Genomic DNA, 26,071 nt, shown 5'->3' with positions numbered 1-26,071 from the left:
ATATGTCTAGAGTCTTCTCACCCATAAACCTGCATCTCTTCACCATCCAGTGTAGGCAGCCACCAGCTGAAGGTGAAATTTACCCAGCTGGATCCACAGCTATATGCACACAGATTGGCAAGAGTGGGACAAAGGAAGATTTAAAGAAAGCCCACAGGAACTATAAAGAATGAATAAGGGTTTAGAAAAGTAATTCTTAGTACAGCCTTTTTAACCCAAGTCAGTAGTAACAGGTTTCCATGGCTTGAGAAGAGAAATAACTAGCTAGCATATTAATCAACGATTCATGTAAAAATGCTAAATGGTTTACCAAATCATTATTGCAGTTGTAAAGATTTCTTGATGACATTTTAAGCCTCCTGAACCACATCAAGGTCTAGCAAGTGCCATAATGGTTAACAAAAATTCTACAAGTAATCTAGTTTTAAAAATAAATTTTCCAACCAATACTAAAAACAACTTACGGGGAAAACCACACTGTTAAAGGTTTAGCACAAGCTTAATTCCAAATAAAAATTATTTAGTAAGTTAATTAACTGTACACCTCATCAGTTACCCTTGTAGAGTTTAAAGTTCAAAACCTTTGTACACGCTAATCTTAAATCTCCTGAACCAGGAAAAAAAATCCCCACTGATTAGGTAATTTATGGCACCTATAAACCATCTCACTACAGAAAAGGAAAAAGCTTTGAAAAGTGCCAGAAAGAGTAGGACACGAATACAGACATATAAGCAACAATGCTGTATTGTAAACCAGGATATTAACACCAGCTTGTTCACATGCCCATATTGGTTAGAATATTAACACTAGGTTTGTTCACCTGCCCATATTGGTCAGAAAGCAACTTATTTTTAAAGCATTTTCAGGTACATAAAACTCTACAGCACTGAGGTTGCATTCTAGATTTACACGACATTCACATGACTTCCCCCCATTCCCCACATGCAGGCTCCACTTGAGGATATGATGAAATCTTGAGGCAGAAGAATCTCCCAATTACCATGTTTAGTTTATTAGCCATGTAAAGTTTTTTAGGTTTTGTCTTTTTTAAAAGCAAAAATACCCTCAGTGTTATGTCACCACATGTTGTCTCTTCAAGTGACAAATCTTAAGTGACTCTCCTTGCCAAACTTCTAAGGAGAAGTAAGTAACATTTCAGTACAGGGAAGCCTCTGCTGCATCTCATCACTGTGAAACAAAGGAATATCTGTAAAATTCCTTTGGAAACTCCATGAAAAGATATTACTATACCTTGCCACAGCTTACAAAGGTACAAATTAGCCTGTATGCACTGCCACTTTTCTTAAGTGTATCACAGATGGAGATTAATTTTATTTGCTTTGCCATATATATGTTTTGTTCATGTTTCTTCTTGTAACGGCTTTGGTAATATGGTAGTAAAATCAGACTGAACTAATTGAAGCAGGACTTTGTACTTGTGCTCACTGGAGGAAAGTATCCCAGAATGTGGGCTAATGGCCAATACTGATTCTCTTCCAAGTCTTCTCTGAACTGGAGCAAAGCTTCTAAGAGCTGGAATGAAGCTGCAGACTATTGTGGCTCAATTTGAAAACAAAACAAAACCACACAATTACTGCCTTTTCCCCTGTTTTTAGTCTAAGAAGTTAAGCAGGATACTTTAGGTTTTCATTGCGCATGAATGTCTGTTCACTCCAAGAACAAACTAGAATTCCTAGCCAAATATCAACAAAGCCAAAAATATTTCCTTCAATAGAACAACTACACTTCATAACATTCCTAAAATCTTACAATTTGACAAAAAACTATCAACTCTAGAAAAGTTTTAAAAAGCTTCCTTGTTTTTTAAATATAAGTATAAATACTCAAAATTCGTAACAGAATGCTGCACTTATGGTATCAGCACTCGCTTTATCACATTAACCTAATAATAGATTTTACATAAAATGTGCATAAAGCTGAACAGGTCAGTTCCTTATTTAACTGATTAAACCTCTGAAGGTATAAAATAGCTAGCATTTAAAAAGCATTCCCCCCTCAACCATCTTAAAGTTCTTCATATATTCTCAATTTTGTAAGAGCTATGCCCTCAATTTTTGATAGAACAAACTTAAAAAGGTTTTGTGGGCTCCAGGAACAAATGCTGATAACCTTGAATTCCAGCACTTCCACTAAAACATTTAATTTCAGAATATAAAGACCATTACAATAGGCTGATATGAAAAGGAGGAAGTCATGCCAAAAGGGCATTTTCAAACAGGAAATCAATTTTCCTAGACTCTTGATTCTGTCCAGTTTTAAACAAACAATAGCATGGGGCAAGGAGAGTTCACTCAACCTTACTTTCCAAAATCTGGTCATTTCATTCTACTAAAAGATAAGGGAAGCAGAGACTCTTGCATTCAAACACAATGATAGCTTAGCCTCAACTCACACTTTGATTCTTCTACCAGAACTAAAGATTGCTATAGAAGAGACTTGACCCTTAAAAAAACCCACAAAAATCATACTGTGATTAGATATACTCTACGTGTATTGCGCTATAAACAGGAAAAATGTTTCTATTCCCCAGGCAGGTTTGGTTTTTGTTTTATCTTCGTGCATTTCGTTCAAGCTGTACCAGCAGAAAAATTTTGCAAATGTAATTACAGTTTACACAATAACTTTATGCTAGAATAGTTCTGTGAACAGATCAAATACAGGCAAGCTCTTCTGGATCATCTTGCTCAACAGCCATATATAGTAACAACTCCGTGTAACAAACAGCTATGAAGTGGAAGGACTGTACTTTTTCTCCACAAACATACCTCTCCCATATGGACAAATGAGGAGTGGTTTTTATTTTCAGCAACTTTTTTTGATCCTTTTCTTCAAATCAAGGCTAAACCACTATCAAGCAAATTTTAAAGAAGTTACTTAAAAAATGCCAATACCAAATAAAACTGTAATTTAACTGCAGCTACCAGTGTCCCCATCTGGAAGACTGCAAAAGTAACTGAAGTCAAGAAAGTGGTGGTCTATCATATACCTTATCACCTGCTTTTCTGATGTTCCTTTTTTACTTACAGTAAAATATATAATTTCATTCAAATGAGAACTGAGCTGACAAGAGAATTTAAACACAACCTTTCTTAATCTTCTCACTTGTATGGAATCAAACCTAGCAAGTGCAACTTCAGGGTACTGACTAAACCAGAAAATCTTGCACCAGGATTTTGGTGCAGCTAAGGATGTTACTGGTGTGTCCTTCCAGTGCACAACCACCTCATTATGTTAACTTATGCTGCCTAAGAACTCTGTTCAAGCTGAAGTTGTATTAAGAGAGTTTTACTTTATTTTGTAGTCACTATACTGAAATTTTATGTTTCTGTCACATTTGGTCATTATTATGTAAGAAAGGATACAGAGAACAGGCTTTGCTCCACTTATAAAAAGTTAGTAGATATGGACAGTTTAAGATTAAGAACTAAGTCATAATTTTACAAAGTAGATTAAGACTGAACTTTCAGAAGCACTGACAGAAGTGTGCTCATTAGCTAAAAAAAAACCAACCAAACAAAAAAAAAACCCTACACACACACACAAACCAAATAACACAACTCATGAAACTGATGATGTTCTACAAGACCTCTTAACTTTCGGACATGTTGTGGATGTGTCCAAAGAGAAGAACAGTAGACAAAAAAAAACTTTACCTCAAAATATGCAAAGTGTGGAGACCTACATTTGAAACTGGTGTCCATCCATTTCACTGTTTTTACTGACTTGTTTCCAGCAGCTGTCCTATCACACAACTAATGCAAGGACAGCATTACATCTTTGTACTCTGCAAAAGGGCCAAGGGGTCCAGGAAGGCTGGACATTCTTCAAAAAGGAGATCTGAACAGAGAGCTTTGGCTGGAACTCAGGGGAAAAAGGAGTTTGCCACCTTTGGAAGAAGGGGCAGGCAACTCGGGAGGACTATAAGGATGTCGTGAGGTTATGCAGGGAAAAGATTAGAAAGGTGAAAGCCCAGCTGGAACTCAAGCTGGCCACTGCCAAAAGATATACATCAGAAGCAAAAGGAGGGCCAAGGATAATCTCCATCCTTTATTGGATGCGGTGGGTAACATGGCCACAAAGGATGAGGAAAAGGCTGAGATACTTAATGCTTTCTTCGCCTCAGCCTTTAATAGTAAGACCAGTTACCCTCAGAGCATTCAGCCCTCATGAGCTGGAAAACAGGGACGGGGAGCAAAATGAAGTCCCCACAGTCCAGGAGGAAACAGTGACTTGCTGCTCCATTTACACAGAGTATATGGGGCTAGATGGGATCTATCCAGGGATACTGAGGGAACGGGCAGAGGAGCTCACCAAGCCACTCTCCATCATTTATCAACAGTCCTGGAAAACTGGAGACGTCCCAGAAGACTGGAGGTTACCCAATGTAACACCCATCTGCAAGAAGGGCAAGAAGAAGGATCCAGGGAACTACAGGCCTATAAACCTGACCTTTGTGCCAGGGAAGGTTAGGGAGCACATCATCCTGGGTGCCATCACGTGGCATGTGCAGCACAACTAGGGGACTGGGCCCAGCCAGCATGGGTTTAGGAAAGGAAGGTCCTGCTTGACAAACCTGATCTGCTTCTATGACAAGATGACCCACCTAGCAGATGAGGGAAAGGCTGTGGATGTTGTCTACCTGGACCTTAGTAAAGCCTTTGACACCATCTCCCACAGCATCCTCCTGGGGAAACTGGCTGCTCATGGCCTGGATGGATGCACTCTGCGCTGTGTAAGAAGCTGGCTGGACAGATGAGACCCAAGAGTGGTGGTGAATGGAGTCACATCCAGCTGGTGACTGGTCACAAGTGGTGTTCCCCAGGGCTCAGTGCTGGGCCAGTCCTGTTTAGTATCTTCATTGACAACCTGAAATGAGGGGGTTAAGCGTGACCCCAGTGAGTCTGCAGATGACATCAAGTTGTAGGGGAGTGTTGATCTGCTTGATGGTAGGGTAGGAAGGCTCTGCAGAGGGGTCTGGACATGCCGGACCGATGGGCCGAGGCCAGCTGGATGAGGTTCAAGAAGGCTCCGTGCCGGGTCCTGCAGCTGGGTCACACCAGCCCCACACAGCGCTACAGGCTGGGGCAGAGCGGCTGGAAAGGGCCTGGTGGGAAAGGGCCTGGGGGTGCTGGTCGGCAGCCGGCTGGGCATGAGCCAGCAGTGTGCCCAGGTGGCCAAGGAGGCCAGCAGCACCCTGGCTTGTGTCAGGAGCAGTGTGGCCAGCAGGGCAAGGGAAGGGACTGTCCCCCTGCACTGGGCACTGGTGAGGCCGCACCTCGAACCCTGTGTTCAGGTTTGGGCCCCTCACTGCAGGAGGGACGTAGAGGGGCTGCAGCGTGTCCAGGGAAGGGCAAGGGGCTGGGGAAGGGTCTGGAGCACAAGTCCTGTGGGGAGCAGCTGAGGGAACTGGGGTGGTTTAGTCTGGAGAAAAAGAGACTTGGGGGGACCTTGTTGCTCTTTACAACTACCTGAAAGGAGGTTGTAGTCAGGTGGGAGTAGGCCTCTTCTCCCATGTTACAAGCTATACAACAGGAAGAAATGGCCTCAAATTGTGCCAGGTAAAGTTTAGATCAGATATTTGGAAGAATTTCTTCACTAAAAGATGGTCAAGCATTGGAACAGGCTGCCCAGGGAGGTTGTGGAATCGCCATCCCTGACAGTGTTTAAAAAAAAAACCCACATAAATGTGGTGCTTATGGCCATGACTTAGCAGTTTTGGTATTACTTGGCAGTCCTGGGTTAATGGTTGGACTCTATGATCTCAAAGGTCTTTTCCAACCTAAATGATTCTATGACTCTATGAGAAATAATCACCTTCCCACTCACTTTGTCTGTCATAGGTAAATGACCACATAAGACAGAGCTAGACAAGCTGTAATTAACATTTGCATTAGAATTAAAACATTGCAAGCAATTGCTTTATCATGAACTATCATATGAATATCGCTGAGCAGTCACTCTGTGTTTTTGAGCTTCCCACTGCTGCTAGTCAGTGCTACTTCATGGTTACCATTTTCTAACGCCAGCCTTTATTATATGCCAACATGCAAGCTAAGCTACTGGAACGCAGGGGAGGGGATAGGGAGAGGTGAAGAAGGTAGACAGGCAGGTTTAGTTTCCCAGTTGAGTCAACAACCCAACCTTACTTAAGGCACACCTGCATAGTCACTGCTGCCAACACAGAGGAAGGAGCCAGGGAACACAGTTTCACAGTGGTAGAACACAGTAAGATGCCCCTTTCCAAGAACAAGGCCAGTGAGATATAAGGCCTTTCACTGATTTTTAATGGCTTCAGAATCAACAAAATTAATTGGGCATTTTTCAGACCAGTTGCAATGAAATCCAGCCACTTCAGAGAAATGTCTTTGGAAAATGACCAGAAGTCAGAAGAAAGTTAAAAGTTTCAATTCTGGGCCTTTAGTTTGTCTGTTTATTCATTTTTGGTTGAGGTGGTTTTTCTTTGGCTTTTTTTTCGTATTTAATCTACAAAGCAAATTAGTGAAACTATACAGGCTGTATCTGTACCAAAAAAAGTTTATCCCATTATAATAGCTTGTAGAATAATTTGATGTTAATCACAGCAGGCATAATTCACACACAAATGCTTGTGTTTTCCTTTTGCTCTAATATAACCAGAACAGTAGTAATTTTCTGTAGGTTTTCAAAATTGAGGGTTAAATAGAGACAGACTAGTAATCCCAGTAAATTCAGTGTAATAATTCATCTTCTTAAAGTTAAGCATATGCATTACTCTTAGCAGATTGTGAGTGACCCATCATAAACACTCTAGGGACAAACACCTCATCTTACTCATCCACAGATTTCAGCATTCTATCCTTTTGGGCTATACAAATATACCTTTAAATCCTCACCATTCAACACACAGCTAACAAAAAAAAATAAAATCATAAAACACATGCTTTTAGGTTGACAACACAAATGAGTTACCATTGTTTTATAGAAAATTCAGACTGGTTAGTCACTGACTGTTCAACAGGTATTTTCAAACCTTCCTATATGTGCCATGTCTAAATGAACTTTCCAAAGCTTCTTTTTTAATTCTTACTGCATATTTTATATGTATTTCCATATATTTTCAGATTTTGCCAATAAAAAACCCAACGTTGCAAACAGAACAGGAAGAACATACAATAGTCTTTTGCATTATGTACAATGCACATATTGCTGAAGATATACTATCCCTTTATTTATTTCAACAGGGTGCACTAACAGGTTTTCTGCTTATTTTTTTCCTGATGACAGTAAGTCAGACGTGAAAAGTCAGTTTGAAAAATGCTACTTGCATCTCAGAAAAAGGCAAGTAAAGTAATAACTTGTACACATTGGTCTTAAGCTTTTGGAAAATAGACAAGTTGCAACAGTAAAATCCACATAATTCCAGAGCTTTGAGGGCTAGGTAGATGAGCTAAAAGATGCATTATAGTAGTAAAACACACCAAATCTTCCACTCAAGGAAGCAAGAATTCACTCTGAAATCATCTACTACCTGCCAAGTTATTTCTTCCTATATGCACTTGTAAAAGAATAGAGATTTAAAATGTAAATGCTCCTGAGAACCTGATCTATTTTTCCTTAATGTTCACAGTTTAACAGTTACGGTTTTAAAAAAATAAAAATGTTTTCCTCTTACATGACCAACCAACTTTAATTCATTTTACAAATATGAAAAAAAAATTTAATTTATCTAGCATTATCATAACGATGAACATATACAGAGAGATAAACCAAAAAAATCAGTTCCTAGCCAATAAGAAATCAAGAGTGTTTTATTATTTCTGTAGACAAATTTGAGCCATCAATGACTACAGATTCTGCATATCTAAACGCACAAGCAAACACATCCCTTGAGGTTTTAATTTATCCAAAATACTTCCCAATTCTGCCAAACCCAAAGTCAAGTAAGTCAATCACAAATACGTCCAACATACAGTCACATCTTAACACATACTCTGTCAATAAGGAAAATAAGACAATGACAACACACTGCATCTAAAATACTTGTGTATTCTTACTAAAAATTATTTGTGTACTTTCCATAATATTGCGAATTTATTTCCCATTTGTTTCAAAATTCTCTGAAGTCCACAGAATCATGGAATGGCCAGGGTTGGATGCAGGGTTGGAGCAGGTTGCAAGGAATTGCACCAAGGCAGCTTTTGAACGTCTCCACAGGAGGAGACTCCACAGCCTCTCTGGGCAGCCTGTTCCAGTGCTCTGTCAGCCTCAAAGTAAACAAGTTCTTCCTCATGTTCAGATGGAACTTCTTGTGTTGCAGTTTGTGCCCACTGCCCTTTGTCCTGCCGCTGGGCACTACTGACAAAAGCTAGCCCCATGCTCTTGACACTTCCTTTTAAGATACTGTGGACACCGGTAAGATCCCCTCTCAGTCTTCTCCATGCTAAACAGGCCCAGCTCTCTCAGCCTTTCCTCATATGGGAGATGCTTGAGTCCCCTCATCAGCTTTGTAGCCTCTGCTGGACCCTCTCCAGCAGCTCCCTGTCTCTCTTGAGCTGGGGAGTCCAGAACTGGACATCACACTCCATATGCAGCATCACCAGGGCAGAGCAGAGGGAGAGGATGACCTCCCTCAACCTGCTGGCCACACTCCTAACACACCCCAGGATCCCACTGGCTGCCTTGGCCACCAGGGCACACTGCTAGCTCATGGGCAGCTTGCTGTCCACCAGCACTCCCAGGCCCTTCCCCGCAGCACTGCCTTCCAGCAGGTCAGCCCCAGCCTGTGCTGGTGCGTGGGGTTGTTCCTCTCCAGGTGCAGGACCCTACACTTGCCTTTGCTGAACTTCATTACGTTGCCCTCGGCCCAATTCTCTAGCCTGTCCAGGTCCTGCTGAATGGCAGCCAGGTTATTATGGAGTTGAAGAGCTGAGAGGAATCTATTAAAAACTGCAGCCTAGTAGTTCCAAAGAAACATGACTTGCTCAGCTGAGTTACTCAAAAGAGATTATTAAAGTTTGTATTGATCATGAATTCAACAGACTTCCTCAAATTCTAACACTAGACAATTTTAACCCTGCTGTTTAAGATGTTGACAGCTTGTAAGATGGACCTAAGGAATCTTACTAGCGCACCACAAACCAATTAGACCAGCTTCTCTGAACTGACTCTCATTGGAATGATGCTTCACACTCAAGTTTTAAAACATACTTTGGAAGGAAATATTTTTTATCATGAAATCTGCTTAGGATTTGTCTAGCCATATTTTTTTCACACTGTGGGGATGCGAAGAAAGTTTAACACACTTACTTGGGATACACTGGCTCATAAAGATACTTGTCTCTTGCTGAAGGGATTTCAAAAAATAAGATGTATCCATTTGCAGTCTGAAAGAGAAACACTGATAAGATAAATAGTCTATCTGCATGAGTAAAATCCATACAAACTCTTGCAATTTCTGCATGTCTCATACATTGAATGTATCAAATTTCAGATATATTAAAAACCCATGCATTGAAATTCATTCTAAGTAAAATCGATACTAGCCTTTACAGCCCACTGAACAGATCACTTAGTAGATAGATAAATAGAAAAATCCAGCAGAAATTTTCCTCCAATTCATACAAATACGTAGTACCTGATCTGGTGTTAGATTTAGAATCTAATTGACACCAACAAAGACAATTAACGCAGAAAGCATGTAGTAGAAGGTAGCAATCCTTCAGAACAAGACCTCCAGGTGTTTGAACACAAATGGACGCTACAGAGTTCAAAGAAGCTGGGCACTGCCTCTCAATGTTGGTCATCCAGGTAGTTTTGAAAAAATCCTCATGCCACACACCTTTTCAAAACCTTCTGGTGTCTAAAAAAAAAATTCTACAATTCAATTCCAATGCATATCCTGCCATTCTGGAAGACTGACTTCAAACTATAACACTATGCAGAGAACAAATATAAATCATTTAGTTATCAGATGTTCCAGTCATGACTAGAAGCTGATCCAGTGTTTTATAAGCACAGGAGAGGCAGATGACCAATAAGGTTAGCTGTTCCAAGAAGTATGATTTGTTTAAAGCACAAATTTATCCTTCAGACAAGTGCATTGTTGTGAAACAGGGTTTCCATCGAATCATTTTAATATAGGCTGGGCATGTACCCAAAGAACTATTACAGGAGACAAGAAGCACTGGAATGAATGGTTATCAAGTTGCTTTGCAAAGCTGGATTCCTTTTCTTTGAATAAAGGCAGAAGTAACACTCCTGTTAGCTTAATTTATCAGTTCACAATTGCCATGTTTTTCCCCAGTCATTTTGCTTTATCATGAAAGAAATTTGTTTTGGCTTCCAAGTCCAAGAAACACAATTACCCTAATTCAAAGTGAGTATATGCAAGAATAAAATCGAACCACAGCGGTGAGATTGAGATAGGCTGAAAGTAAATGGAAGCTTCTCTGTGTGCAGTAATATCATGTTCAGGTATTATGTGGCACAGAAACGTGCCCATTTCTAACATCTTTACAGGTTCTTTCCATTACATCATTAAATATTCAACCTGTAAGTTATCTTACACTGGAAGGGAAAGTAAAATAATACTGTGAAGTATCTTTATACTGATATTAAGTACAAAGAGCCTTACTGAACACTATTCCAAGCACAGAGTTGCTATTGTTACAGGTTCATTTCTAAACAGAACCTCAAATTCCACAAAGAGCTGGATGAAATGCAGAAACATTCAACCTACACGTCCTGCAAATTGATCATATTCATTCACACAGGTTTCTACATTGCTTTAGAAATGTCGGTGTTGCAATGAAACTTACTGAAGTAACCATCACTGTCATCTGTTCCCTGATCATTCTCATCTTTGACAGTCAAAAGTATAAATATACAGTATGTTGCAAGGAGTTTCACAACATACTTTCTTGTATGCTATAATCTTTAGCAAAGCTCTGGCTTAGCTATGGGAATGCACACCGAAGAGCAGTCTATTTATACCAAAGCACTTCCTGTAGCAAGGGAAGGATATGCCTTGTATATTTCTCCATGTTGAAGCATCTTGACCCAAATCACAACGTTTAACCACTAGTATTAGCTACCTTAGGTGTATGTACTAATCCAAACAAGAAACAAAGTATTTCCCAGTAACACAGGAAAAATTACAAATGCAGCAATATGAAAGAAGAAACTACAAAATATCAAGGAAAAAAAGATCAGTTTAGAAAGGGTGCCAACAGTTTAGTAGTAGAAAGTATTAGTAGCAAAGGAAGTTAGAATTGCTAGGGGATGATGACAGTGTGAGAACTGCTTAAGTTTCACTGCATACCATTAAAGCTACTTGGAAGTATTTTATAAAGCCTTATATAGTAGACCAAAGTTTGCCTTCAGTACTAATAATAATTACCTCAAAGCACATGCTGCAAAGTGATTTATTTTCATAGATATGCTCTGAACACTCTGGCAGTCAGAAATATAAAATGCTGTATTATCACTGCTGTAGTGGTCGTTAAATCCAGACTACGCTCCCCATCATTATGTCATCCAAAAAAAAAGTGAATGTACCACTTGGCTTACAAGTCCATACTAAGCCTTTTGTTCACCTTCTTAACGTAATTTTATTATTACATAGAACTATTACACTCAAGAAACTCAAGAGCACAGGTAATAACAGGTGAGAAACTATATCACCTAACTCAGCTTTCAAACTAGTATTTTTAGCTATTGTACAGGACTTCAGTAATTAAACTGAAGTTAATTTAGTCCAACAAAACTAGTAGCACAAGCTATTCTTTTTAATTAAGAACTTGCTTTGCTATTGCTTCTTCATTTGTATTTGTTAATTTTCTTCTTAAGAAGAAGTCAAAGAGGGGAGAAAATGTTTATCCTCTTGGAAAGAAGTTCACAGTTTTACTTTGGGGGTAAAAATATCATGCATCAGCAGGAACATCTTCTTCATTAAGCTCCCGGAATTGCCTTTCCACCCTGTCTCTCTGTAACAAAAATACCAGTATCTGTCTTTCAGTAGGACTCACTAACTGTTTCAAATTAAACTTCATATATATATTCCAAAAGCATATTAAAAAAAACCTGCAAAACAGAAGTGGTGATACAAATATGCTTGACTATATTATTTGTATATATACACTCAGGAGATCCAATGTAAGCATGAGAAACATGAAGAATATTAGGAATCTCATCATACTCATTATTTTATAAACTGTTTGACCATTTTAAACTTTAATTTGTAAAACCTAGGTTTACAAACAGACTTTATGGGCATTTAGATTCTGACATCATCTGCCAGAAAGAACACTAAACATTTAGCTGCAGAAAAAGTTGAAAGTACAGTAACTGAACTGGCAGAAACTAAAGCTAGTCTGACTGTCAGCTGACATACAAGGTTTCTTGAGCAAACGGATCCCAACATCACAGAAAAAAACCATAATATGCAAAGTAATTCAATGTAAGAATTTAAATCTCTTCTGAACTACTGCATAAATTACAGGACAATAAAATATATTTGGATATTTTACATGTGATTATATGCTGTATTATAAAACTGTAGAGTTCTTTTTTATTCATAATAAATGTTACAGAAGTCTCCCTTCTGTCTTTGCTGGTAATCATTAGCATTTGCTAACTGAAAATATAAGCTGACACTAACAGAAATAGTTTATTGCATTGATTCCATGAGATTCTTTAAGGTGAATTAAACATTCCAAACCAGCTACTCAGAAAAGTCTAGCCCTGCATTACACACAAGAAAACAGGAGCACAGGAAGTTTAGCTGATGTAGAGTAATGATGATATTAGTAGAGACAGGAACTATTCCATAAACCATCTTGTATTTTCCACTAAGATAACAATATCTGATTGGTTTAAAAACTACAAAGCATCACAGGCATAATTTTAAGCACAGAGAGTTTATATTAGGAGGTAAAGTCAGTACACCAACAAATACGGTAGTTGTTACCCGGTTTCCACATAATGAACTTCTGGTGGGGAAGTTTAATGATTTCATTCTTTTCTTCTGCACCTTCTCAGAAGAAAATGTAGAAAAAGAAAGTTACCCAACTCAAGGCCTCGTCCTAATGTAAGACCTGACCAAAAATCACCAGGAGTGCCATCCCGTATTCTGACTCCTACAAACTCTACTCACACCTCTGTGTCTACCTTGCATCTCAAATTTATATATGCTGGTGCTGAAATAGCCCACTTTACTGCTGTGAGCACAGCATCAACTACAAAACAAGATTTTATTTCCATGTAAGGCAAGATCTCATCTTTACCTTTAAGCGTCTGAACAGAAGAGTCTATGTATCACCTATCACTGCCCATGTTTCTATGTTCTCAGTGCCCTGCATTTTTTCTGAATCACCAAAAGATACTGCACCATAATAAAACTACAGTTTCATCCTCCTATAACCACCTTTCTGAAACAACTGTAAATCCTACTTATGAAGTGGCATATGTTTATGTCACTTAACTCCTCAACTATTTCATATCTTCCAATTCCTTTATTCTCTGTGACCAGATTACTAAACTAATGAGATGCTGTATCACCCCTCACCAATACATTAAGCATTATTTTAATACCAAGAATTGCAGTTCATTCTTCAGGGGGAAAAAAATGAATGAAAGCTACTAAAGGAAGCTTCTATCATCCAAAAATACCTTGGTACTATTATTAAAATATATATATACACTAAACGTACATACAATCTGCAAATTTGTATAAGCACAGAAACTGGTAATACAAAACTGTCTTTGCAATTGTTTAACCACAGAAGTAATAAAAACTCCACTTACTGAAACAGCTATCATGGTGCTGTCAGGACGCCATTCTGCTTGTTTATAAGGTCCAAACTGGGAAGCTGCTTTTGATAGTTCCTTGTAGCTTACGATTAATACACTGGGCTGGAAGAAAAAAAACCCAAACTATTACATGTCATATCTAGAAGAATGGGATCGTTGTCATATTGTGATATAACTGTAAACAACTATGTTTTCTTAACAGCAAGAACACATTTCCCTTGAAGGGGAAGGTTAAAAAATCTGTGTGTATTTGACAATGCATTACACAATGGTGCCTTTAAAAGAAATTTATGCAGAACTCCTACCACACTGTCATTCCTAATCTCACTCTTTCAAACCCAGTATATTTAAATAAAAACCTTCATTTGCCCAGAAATGAGTCATGACAGAATACAAAAGTAGTTTCAAGGTAGACAAAGGGTGACTGATAAACAGAACCACCTCCAAGAGGCTCCTACAATGAAAAGGACTGTCAAAATTAACTAAGATGAAAAATTCTACAGAGTATTTGGTACAATCCATTTGCTTAGTTTCTACTAAATAGATGGGTCACTGTATTAAAGAGAATGATAATCAGGTAATCTGTTTCACACCACTTCAAGAACTGGTTGCCAGAAATTGTGCAGAAAAACCATCCCTACTGTTTGCTGAAAAGATTTTGCATATGATGAGATATACCCATGAACACCTTTCCTCCCGGGAATGAAAAAGAGCTTTGGGGCCATGAAGCCCACACAAAGCTACCATAGGCAGTAAGTCTTCATTCCCTTTCATGAAAGCAGTTGAGAGCTGTGACACAACAACCTAATGGGAAGTTACCCTTCCTTGCTCCAGTGCTTAGAAACACTCTTTTTGTTTGTACCTTCTTGCTCTTGAACCAGTAACAGTTTTCAGCTTAGATGGGTATTGTGGATAACTGGCTAGCTGAAAAAGGTCACATAGACATAGTCCAGCTGGCTGGACAAAAACGCACATCGCTCTCAGCTTATCTGAAGTAAAGCAAAAATACACTATCCTTGGCTGTTCTCGTTACACAATAACAGGAAGATTGCGGTGGGAAAAGAATGTTGCAGGTGGGAACAGATAACTACAGAAGATAAACTAGGGGCGGGCTCGGTATTTAGGCAACTAACCAATAATGAGCTTAACTTTCGTAATATGTATGAGCTAATTATAACAAGGCATAAAAGGTGACTGTAAGGCACAATAAACGAAGTCTGCTGATCACTCATATTGAGTGACTGTGTCTTCCCTCCTTCGTGACAAGACAAGGTATTCCCCAGTCTGCTACCCTACACCACTGGGAGGTAGCAACAGTGAAAGGTGCATGTATATTAATTAGATGACAACTGTACTTCCTCAGCCTTCAGTTAAATTAAACAAGCCACACTTCCTTCTGTAAAAGAAGTTCCCCCTCATCTTCCTAACAGATGTTCTTCCTAACTTATCAGTGCCAATTTTCCTTCATAGTTGCAGCAGCAAACTCTACCAAAACCAGCACTCTCCTCCAGCACCTGTAAGGAAACTAAAAGGCTGAAGAGTACTTTCAGCAAAAAGAGTGATTAATCATGAAAACCCCTGGCAAAGCTTGTCGTCCACCACAAGAACCACAGGTGATGGCAACTTGCCATTGTTCTTAGTGAGCTTACTTGCTCAAACAGTGGAAGCTGTTGCAAGTCTAAAAACATTAATCCTACCCAGAAACTACCCGAGAACTCAGTGGATATCTACTGCCATCATATTTGGAATCAGTTGCTTCAGTTTCCCTTAAAAAAAAAGTAGTTAAAACCAAATCAATTTAAAATGAAAAATCATATGAATAAGTAATCATATGCTTTCATCATACATATGAAAAAGGAGCACAGAGAGTCTTAGCGTTGGTAAATTCATAGTGTAACTCTGCATCCTGTAAACAGCATTATTACTTAAAATTTTACACCCACACAGAACCGAATTATCAAAAACAAAGTTAAGTATTTATACTGTAAAGTATAACACGCAAACTAATCTGTACCCCAAAACTATTTACACCACTTTTTTCAATTCATGTGGCTTCTTTTGCAGGTATTTGCTGATCAAATTATTCTAACACTAAACAGATAACTAATTATTCTCAACAGATTCTTATTGGTTGCTCTCATGAACTACAGCCTTTCACTGCTTGGCTGAGACCCGCCTTAACTGTTGTAGATGTACAGATAGAGAGTGCCTTGTGAGGGCAAGTACAATCTTGGTAATGTGCACCATTAACGCAGATTTGGAGACCTATTGTAAAGCACTGTTGTGTTTCAAGCATTTTAGCAGCAGGCAAAGAAAGTTTTAGAAGCTCATTAACGCTGAATAATTTTCCTTCTACACTGCTACTTTTACAGAATGTAACAACAGCTCTTATACTGTAATGTTCTTGAGACATTTATTCACAAGAAAGCTGCTATTACAACTTAAAATCTGGAAGAACGTTCACATAAGCAGCAGCTATACAATTTATACAAATTGATTTCTAGACTGATTTTATTTTGTGCCTTACAGACAAGGACTAAAGGAGTTAACATTAAGAGGGCAAGCAATCATTTTTACCTTTTTGTAATTTAAGTAGCTTCTTCTCGTATTAGAAAGCAGACCCACTTCTAATTCAATAGGTCAAAAAGGCTACCTAGCTAATGGTTAAGCCATAAATACTTCACTGATGCAATTTATTTCCCCATACTTCCCAACTAAAAAGCATAATTTTGTATGTGAGGAAAACCTCAACATAGACACTTTATTCCTGTGTATGAGCTTCCCTCAAAAGCATGAACTGCTACATTAACAAACCAGAAGGGCAGCTCAATATAGCTCAATATCCTGTTCGGCTCATGCAAGAGAAGGAGAAATGGTCATTCTACACCTAAAGTAATTTATTACATCTGAAGTGACCAAAGATTTATAATGGCAGAGGAGTACAGAAGTCTATCAGCCTAATTTTAATTACTTGCTCTGAACAGAGCAAGCCATTAAACAAACATTCTCTCAAAAATAAGGGCCTAGTTAGTACAATTCTTCTCTCTGATTAGTTTTAGATATTTAACTCATGGCCTGTACAGAAACTGTTCAGATTCTGTTACACAAAATTTTCTTAAATTTTTACATTTGTCTCTGCTGGAAAAACCAACTGTCTGTATCAGCTTCATGAAAACTCCATTTTTTTTCCTCTTTACACTTCTACATGCAGCTACTAAAATTATAAAGAAACCTAGTTAAGTAGAACTAATAAGACACACATACTATTTCAAGTAAGCCAAGATATTAATCCTCCTTTATAATGCTTGCTGAAATACTAACCATAGAGCCACAGCTTTTGGAGAAAACTAGTGATTCCTGAAACATAGCAAGTGACCTAACAAATAAAGGGTTGTTTAAACAAAACAAACAACAACAAAATCTGTCTACATAACAGAAGTACACACCTTCAGTTCTCCAGGAAGAAAGAACTGAGTAAGCAATTCTTCACTCAAATTGCAACTAAAACTAGCAAAAGCTTCCCAAAATAGATAAGAAGCATATCTGGCATGTTACAATCTGCCGCAGAGAAAATCTAGCATTTTGATACAGTACATTTTGCCTCTTGGGATGAATGTAAGATCACACAAAACAGAAGGTGACACAAAACAGAACAGTGGAGGTGGATGCTCACAGGGTAACAGAAATGGTGAAAAGAAGAAAAAAAAAAAAAAAAAAAAAAAAAAGAGGGGAAGATAACCTTAAAAGAATGTAGCAGTTTTATTACCAAAGAGGAAACAAATTCTCCAGTGCTCTAGTTAATGCTACTGAAAAGAGAGAAACAGAACTTCTTGTACCCACAGCTAAATATACTTTATCTCCTTCCCTCCCCATACATCATTCATTTGGCTACCTTTTCACAAGAGCACTTTCCACAGAAGCACTTACTTCAAAATCTTTACACGTCTCAACAATGACTTTCTAGCATAAAATATGCCTTTTTTTAGTGATGTGAGATTTTGACAAAATTCAAAAGAGACAGACAAAAGCAAATGTGTTTTGGATGACCAATACTGAAATATAGGAATTGCACTATTTATAAAACAGTAAGGTAGCAAGCTAGCTTCATGAGCAGACACTTACACTATTTTCAAACTCACTTTTGTTTCATTATTAGTTGTTGTTGTACATTAGGAATTTCTTCGGACTTTCCACTAAAAAAGATGAGCTCTGCATCAACATCAGGACAAAATACCTAAGCAAACAATTAAAAAAGAAACACCAAAAAAAAAAAAACCCACAAAAAAACCAAAAACAAAAACCCCAAAACAAAAAAAACCACACAAACCAAACTCATGGTGAAATAATTTTAAGTTGTTACTATTTTAGTTAATTCTACCTGACCAAATACAACATCTTTCCCATTTCTTTTTAAGCAGTAACTATGAGCAACGTAAGTAGTCTCAGAACATTGAACCTTATGGTTTTTAGGAAGAAATCTATCAAGATACACAAACACAGCAGATTCGGAGAGCTTAGACTTGCGATATTACCACTTAACTTCTCTAAACACAAACATTCTATCACATTTGATGTAAATGCAAATCAAGCAGACATTTCAATACCAAACCAAGACATGAACATTGCTCTGAACAGACTGTCTAAAGAGGACAAGCAGTAGAGACTTGGGCAACAGCCCTCATGAGCAAGTGTATATCCTAACTGAGATGTTTAACAGGCTTTGAAGAAAACTATACTGGAGAGAAGTACAATCGCTGTTTGTTTGACAGTATATAAAATAATGAAACAGTGAGTCTCCCTTAATTTGGACTCTGTGGTTTGACTGCTGGAGGTTAATGATGAACTGTGTATACAGTAGATTTAACAAGTTAAGTAGGTCAGCAAATACAATGGAAAACTACTGGCCTAAGTTTGACAAGTAAACACCTAACAGTATGTATGCATTCAGACAACGAAACTTTTTAGTGTTCCCTTATTTTTAGTTGCTCTCTTACCACAGAATTTACTTAAATGCAGAAGGGAGGAGAGCAAGACAGGAACACTGCTACTTATAGTCACACAAAAAATTACTGAAAATATGAAGTAATACTCTTGCTCAGGCCTGTGGATGTTCGTGTGAGACACCAGCACTTCTGTAATTTTTAAGCAAAACAAAGAAGTAGTTACTATATCTGTATGAAATATAAATAGCAAAATCATACCCTTGCCTAAATTCTAAGAATGCTGCATCACACAGGATACAGTCATACTCCAATTCTTACATACCACAAGAGGTTAAATGATTTTTTTAGAATACTGATAAAGCTGCACTGAATTAAATTATTTCTACCCAAATAATACCCAAGAACATTGAGAAGTTCTGAATGTTTTGCCTAGCCTATCCATAACTGATGTGTTCAACTCTGAACTCCATTTTTTTTATTTTGCTCTTTTTATTGTAACCATAAATCCAAAGTAACTTGAATTTTAAAACCAAGTAAATTTCACAATCCTTAATACTTCCTTCTCTCTTTTAAACAACTCATCTTTAATGCCACCAATTCACTATTACCAAATAATTTTTTGCATTTAATTATAGCTTTCAGACACTGAGTATCTGGAAGAATAGCAATCTTTTCACAACAGTTATGTCTAGGAAAAAGTTCTTAGCTTGGCTGAGAGCATGCAACAGTATTAGCAACTGACAACATGGTGTTATATATGGGTTTGGGTTTTTAATGTAACATCAATTCAAGAACCTGCATGGCCATAGGCAATTGTTAAAATCCTAATATTCTCAACCCCTAACATTTAGTATTCATGACACCAAAAATTAATCACATTTAGAATCAAGAGACAATTTCTTTCAAAACCACAAATGTACTGTTCAGTTTTCTAAGACAAATGCTTCAACACTTCACTAGGCTGTAGGCCCAAGACAAAAATAAAAAGCATGTTGTTCTGATGAGCTTACCATCTAAGCAACAGAGACAAGGCTTGGAGAAAACCAAACAAAAGGCTGGTGACACTGCACTTTATTTCATCAGTAGATGGTCTATGTTCCACTTTAAAGACTGAAGCTTTGTAGGTTTAGAAACAAACAAACCAGAAAGGTTAGATGGAAAAAAGGAAAGCATGCATGCATGCATAAGGAACAGGACAATTCATTAGAAAGGACCAGAAGGAAAAAAAAGAAAAAAAAGACCACGAAAAAGCCATTTTGTTAGTAACAGATACAAGATGGCGATAAAAGAATTTCTAAAAGCACAGTTAGTTATAAAAATGTAACTCCTTTAATTCAGTTTTAAAAGCAACTGGAAAGCTTAGAATCAGCAGAGTATCCATCCAACAAACATGGCAGACACAGTTCCCAACACTGTGCTTCACAAGCTACTGTGAAAGAGCTCAAAAAACCAAAGTGCATCAAAACTGTCAACAACTAACTCTACCAGGTGAAAGTCGTTAGTTAATCTGCTGCTTAAAAGTGCTGCAAATAAGAAAAGCCATCCATATTCGATAAGATACTTGCTGCTGCTCCTCAGCCCCGTTAATTTCCAAGTGCTTACATATGGATTAAATGGAATTGCGTGTGATAGAGAACAGACCCTCTAACCTCATCTCTGATCTCCTATTGGCAAACAACTCTATTATGTGAAACTAGTTGGACAGTTAAAACTCGTAACTGAGGATGCTTTTCTCTTCATGCAAGTAATTCTGAGATGCCTTTCAGGGGTCACCTATTTTATATTAACACAGGAGACACGGAAAACTTGGTAAGACCTACTGAATATCCACATAACAATTTTACATTTCACATTACAAATCCATCAGTCTAACCGGTTAATCCTCATTTCCTTAATTACATAACAACAATATATCTTTGCAATAGAAGCAACAGCACAACTGCTACTGACGTGTAAGAAGAAATGGCCTTCTCAGACATGTCTGATAGGTATCAGTAAGAGGTTAGCATCTCAGGGGTTAAATTACTAAGGAAAAAAATACAGCAGAAGAGGCAAGATGTCTTAGTTTGCACTGATGCCATGTCATATTGTTAACAATACACAACCACTTACATCATTATCAAGACTTCTGTTGTTCATTTTGCAATCAAATTCCACATAAAAATGCTACAGACATTGTATCTAATCTTATGTAGGAAAAGGCCACATACAATAATTCAGTAAATTATTCTGCTTACAGTTCTGAGATGAAAGCATAATCCTGAAAGCACAGTCAAAACATAATTATTTTCTTATCTCAATGGCCACCTGCAATAAAAAAAGATTACAAAACAACTGTGTATTTTTAAAATATATTTATTCATCTATCATATGAACTATAAGGACTGGTGTCACAAGCAACTCCTTTTGTATCATGCCAAAATTCCAGGTTATGGAGATCACTTCTCTAACAAGCACAGTCCCCTGTTTTGTCCTGTGTAACAAATGTGTATGCTTACATTTAAAGCATGCATCAAGTTCAACTCTAGTACTGCAACAGCTAGAGACTGAAAAGCACCCAAGAGTGTGAGTTACGAGGGCTGTCTGGATACAGACTTACTCAGCATTTAAAATGAATACAGATTATTTGACAATCTAGGATTCTGACATGCATGCTTTCCCATGAGCTTACAGTTCATTTGGGTGTCCCGATTAAACATCGGATCATCACAAAAAGCTCAGGAAAGTTTAGAAACAAGGGCAGACATAAATCATAAACTGATAAGCACCTAGGTAACTAAGAAATGCTCCTCAAAATGAGTAGTTGGGGCAAGCTACTCTTGGCTTCAAAGAGCTAACAAAACTGGTTTTGACTGGCAGAGTCATAGCTGACTGTCCAACAACCTCCAGGAATTTTCATTACATATTCAACACCAGTACTTACTCCTGTCATTGCCACAAGTTTGTTATTAAAGAAGGGACATTCTGAACTATATTTACACATAGAACTACATCATCAGACTATTCTTGTTGCACATAATTCACTCTTCAACACTTACAGGGGAGCTCCACTGATCTATCACACCTCCTTCCTTGGTTGCATACATCTTCCCTTAATATGTAGAGCCCTGTGAGTGAGTATCTAGAATTTCCTGTACTGCCTCAAGCTCTTATTTCATGAAATAACAAAAGCAATTTAAAATTAAATGCCACTACTGTTAAAGGAGTAACACTTTCAACAAGCCAGCTACACTGCTCCTTTGATTCCTTCATTAGCTGAAAAAAAATAGGCTGAAAAATAGCAAGCCAAACAACCCTGTAAAAGCCATCCCCAGTTCACAATAAGAGCCACTAGAATACACGTGCAAGCAGGAAAGATCATGACACTCAAGACTGCACGGCTGCCTCATGATAACTCACCTGTAGTTCCCCAGTCAATCTACTAAACATCAGTTACCTCATTTTCATTAAAGAAACTTTGAAATGCTAATTTAAATTTCTCATTTCAAGCATCCAAGTACTTAACATTATGGAATGAAAACAGTGACAAGCCTTCCAAAGCTGTCAATTAAAACAGTTTCATTGGCTCTTGGTGTCACAGAATCTTTTGAGGTACCCAAGCCAAAAATTTCTTCTGATATAAGAAAAATATTTGGAACAGCGTTCTCCAACGTGGGATGCATTTAATACAATCCATTGGGATGAAAGAAGAAAATATTTTTTGTAGCACTAATGAACAAAATAAAGTAAAAATTTAAAAATGTGTTTATTTCAACTTTACCTCATTCTTTTTTTTTTTTTTTTTTTTTTTTTTTCTTCAAACACTGGAACAGTCTTCCTAGTGAGGTGGTCAATGCCCCAAGCTTGTCAGTGTTTAAGAGGCATTTGGACAATGCCTTTAGTAATATGCTTTAACTTTTGGTCAGCCCTGAATTGGTCAGGCCAAGGCCAGTTGGTCTACTCTAGTCCAACAACTAGATGATCTTTGTAGGTCCCTCCCAAGTGAAACAGTCCATTCTATTCTACTCTATGTTGTGTGTGCTTGACAACATGCATACTAGTAAAGTGGCACATGCATATGATGCATAAAAAAGTACACATTTGGAGGCACATGCTCAAGAGTCTTTCACCAATACTGGTGCACGATCAAAAACATTCACCACTCATCAGTGGTCTTTTCGATCCACAATCCAATCTCCCTGTACAAAATAACATGTAAAATAGTCACGGGCTTCTTGGCTCAAAACCACTAACAGAATTCCTTCTGGTTTTACCTACATCATTTACCCAAGCTTCTATCTTAATACATATATTGTTTCAAACCAGAAAACCATCCACACTTTGGGATAAAGTTTCCTTAGTTCTGTTAGTTCTTAGGACACGGTAGGTGAAAAGGAGCTTTAAACATTACCACCTTACTTGAAAAATACACGTACTGAATGTAAATTCACACATCTGAAAGTATTTCAAAGGGCTCCCTGCTCTTGAAAAAATCAAAACAGAACTTCACCAGCCTCGTCACCTCATTCTTACATGAAACCTTTCAAATATACAGTTGAGAAAATTCTTAACAAGAACATTAGCCTGAAGGCTTTTCTACTTCAAGAAACTGCATTAGTTTAGCCTGACCAGAACTTAGCCTTGTTCCAAAGAAGATACTTCCGACAATGAAAATATTTTCTAGAATGCAATAATTTCAGTTTGTTTTACAGAAGTCCAGCATACAATTTTAAGCTTCACCTTCAAAACCAAACAAAAACCCAATCCAAAAAACAACAAAACAAACCACCACCACGACATGCATGAAAATAACACAAGAGATTATCTTTAAAAATGCTCTTAAATGGCTGGATGTCCACAGCAGTGGTGAGACTGTAACATACTTTTTAGTCTAAGATCAGCCAGTGATGAAGCCTTGCAAAGTCAGCACTTTCCTCAAAAGTACCCATTACATACTGAATTAAAGTGTATTTAAAAAACTGAAACAATCTGTAAGTTTGCTCAACTCTTCTGCATCGAGTGAATTCTTTTACTGCTCTGTCTGTAGCCAGTTATACAACATTCAACATTTCAAAACAAGTTCAAGCATGTAAGTTAAAGAATGTCGTCCTCAGAAACAGACCATAAAGTAAACTACGTTCTAGACAACGGGGCACATCTTGAGAAGCATTCTACAAGCCTGGGGGCTTTTTTAATGTATTTTTCTGGAACAGAACAGCAGTTGTGGTCTGTTGACTGACTACAACTATAGGTTTAACAACTGGCAAAAGCTAGAAGAGCATACACTTTATCTACCCTATGGGCCACAAATGAAAAAAAACAAGAGGCCCCGTGATGTTCAGACAGCGTACCTGCTGGGCTGTTATGTCCTAGTCGGATACTCACACAGGTTAAAAAAACCCCAGAACAGTATCAGCACCCCACCCAGGAACTAATGAACAGCCACGCAGAGCACAACACAAGGAAAAGCAATGAAATCTCAACATGTTAAAACATAAAACAAGCTTTTAAGGCTAACTGTCATTTGAGACCTTCCAGTATCAGCTTTCTAAAATTGGCTTAAGTTTTCTCCTGTAATCTGAGATGAACTCTATAAATTATCTGGAATTGGAAATATTTATAGACAGATTTAGGGTCTAATCTACGATTATTTAAAAGGATCCAGCATCAGAACTTAAAATCAATATCACAGCTGTTTCATTGACCGCACCAAATCAAACTGACAAAGAGCATTTTTGTTACCGCGATTTAAAAGGAAGGCATTTAATGTTAATTATACAGGCAGTCTCAAACCGGATGTTGCTCAAGCAGCAATTTCCATGCAAAAGCCATGGCAATTCTTCTGGTTAGGGCAGCAAAACTTTTCATAAACTTTTTCATAGAAAGAAGAGTTTGTGAACTTGTGTGTAATACCATTACACAGAATGTTACAGTCTGTTCTGTGTTTTATAAAAAATGTTTCGTATCTCCTGCGTTCATACATTCTTTTACATAAAATACAATACATACCAAGGCAGAAGGCACTAACAGTACTTGCAAAAAGAAGCATTGCTACAAACTCTCATATTAAGCTTAAGCGCTACTTAAAGTCAAGTAAAAAACAAGTTGGTTCAAAGTTTCATTTTCAGGAATAACAGGTGTTAACTCCAAGTAGGTTGACTTTACATATTTTAACACTACCCTGATATCAGTAACCACGGAGGCTTCACCACTCCGATTTACAAATAATGAAGTATTCTGTAAGTTTTAGTCCCAAATTTTACGACCCTTTCTGGAACAGGAACGAAAAAAAAAATAATTTACAGATAAGAGGGCTTTTCAGCTGGGAGCACAGGACCTGAGGGGTAACATAAAGATGGATACTCACTCTGCAGTACCAGATGCTTAGCTGAGATGGGGATAACACTGCGAAGAAAGCTCTCTGGGGATCCGTCTGGATGTGAAGAGGTTGCTCCAGGACCTCCAGAGGACATAACAACCTCTTAGGCCAGCCGCTAAGAAAATACATGGCTGTAGATTTCCCTCTTCCCGAGAAGCGGGCTCTTGGCTTACTCTAGCCTAGGCGGGGGCGGCAGGCACATCAGCCGAAGGAGAGATGCAGGAGGGCTCGCTGCCCGCTCGACGGCCTCCGAACGACGGGCTCTGACCACCGGCCCGGGGCCGACCATGCATAATCACCAGCAAAGCGACGGGACACCTCGGTCCACCGCCGCCACCGCCCGTGCCCAGGCGGGGGACGGCTAAGGCCTGCTCGCCGCCGGGGGCCGGGGGCCGCGGGCCGTGTCCCCAGCCGCCGCCTCCGCCGTTGCTCTCGCGCGGGCGTGGGGGCGGGGAGCGCCGCAGCCGCCGAGGATAGAGGTGGAGGCGAGTCCGGGGCGGGGCGAGTGCCGAGCGGGCCGCGGCCTGAGGGAGGCGGCCGGTCACTGCTCCGAGCGGGCCCGCGGGAGCTGCGGCGGCTGCAGCGGCGGCTCCTCCCTCCTGCGGGTGCCTCGCCCGCCCGCTCTCCGTATCGCTGTCGTCGTCACCGCCGAGGCCCCCGCCGCCATCTCCTTCCTCCTCCTTCTCCTTATCCTCCTCCTCCCCCGCTACGGCGTCTGAACGCCGCGGCCCCAAGCGCGACGGCGGCCCCGCAGCGGAGGAAGGGGGAGGGCGGGGGCGGGGTGGGGCCGGGCGCGGAGGCGCCCATTGGCCCCGGCGATGGAGCCGCGCGGAAGTGACGTCAGAGGCGCCTGAGTCTCCCGGGCCCAAGAGACTCCGTGTCAAGGTTCCGGGCGAAAAGGCGCGCGCAGGCGGGGAGGGACCGGGCGGGGAGCGCACGCGCATTCGGGGGGAGGGGGGG

The 26,071-nt window shown here is 39.1% G+C and overlaps 1 protein-coding gene across 4 annotated transcripts in view; it reads right to left on the bottom strand.

The window, feature by feature from the left end:
* RIC1 (RIC1 homolog, RAB6A GEF complex partner 1) overlaps nucleotides 1-25,846 on the bottom strand; it is a 53,691-nt gene extending 27,845 nt beyond the window's left edge. For 3 of the 4 annotated variants that reach the window (XM_005434756.4, XM_027799047.2, XM_027799045.2), the window contains exons 1-3: nucleotides 25,100-25,846; nucleotides 13,805-13,912; nucleotides 9,308-9,384 (exon numbers count right to left, since the gene is read on the bottom strand). In XM_005434756.4, the coding sequence (XP_005434813.1) occupies nucleotides 9,308-9,384; nucleotides 13,805-13,912; nucleotides 25,100-25,240 (326 nt within the window). In that variant the 5' untranslated portion in view covers nucleotides 25,241-25,846. Of the gene's footprint in view, nucleotides 1-9,307; nucleotides 9,385-13,804; nucleotides 13,913-20,990; nucleotides 21,061-25,099 lie in introns of all 4 variants that reach the window. The other variant, XM_055699212.1, reaches the window with a different exon arrangement.
* Between the last annotated feature and the right edge of the window lie 225 nt (nucleotides 25,847-26,071).

This window comes from Falco cherrug, chromosome Z (assembly GCF_023634085.1).
Source record: "Falco cherrug isolate bFalChe1 chromosome Z, bFalChe1.pri, whole genome shotgun sequence".
NCBI classification, from domain to species: domain Eukaryota; kingdom Metazoa; phylum Chordata; class Aves; order Falconiformes; family Falconidae; genus Falco; species Falco cherrug.
This window is presented reverse-complemented; position numbering and strand designations above follow the sequence as displayed.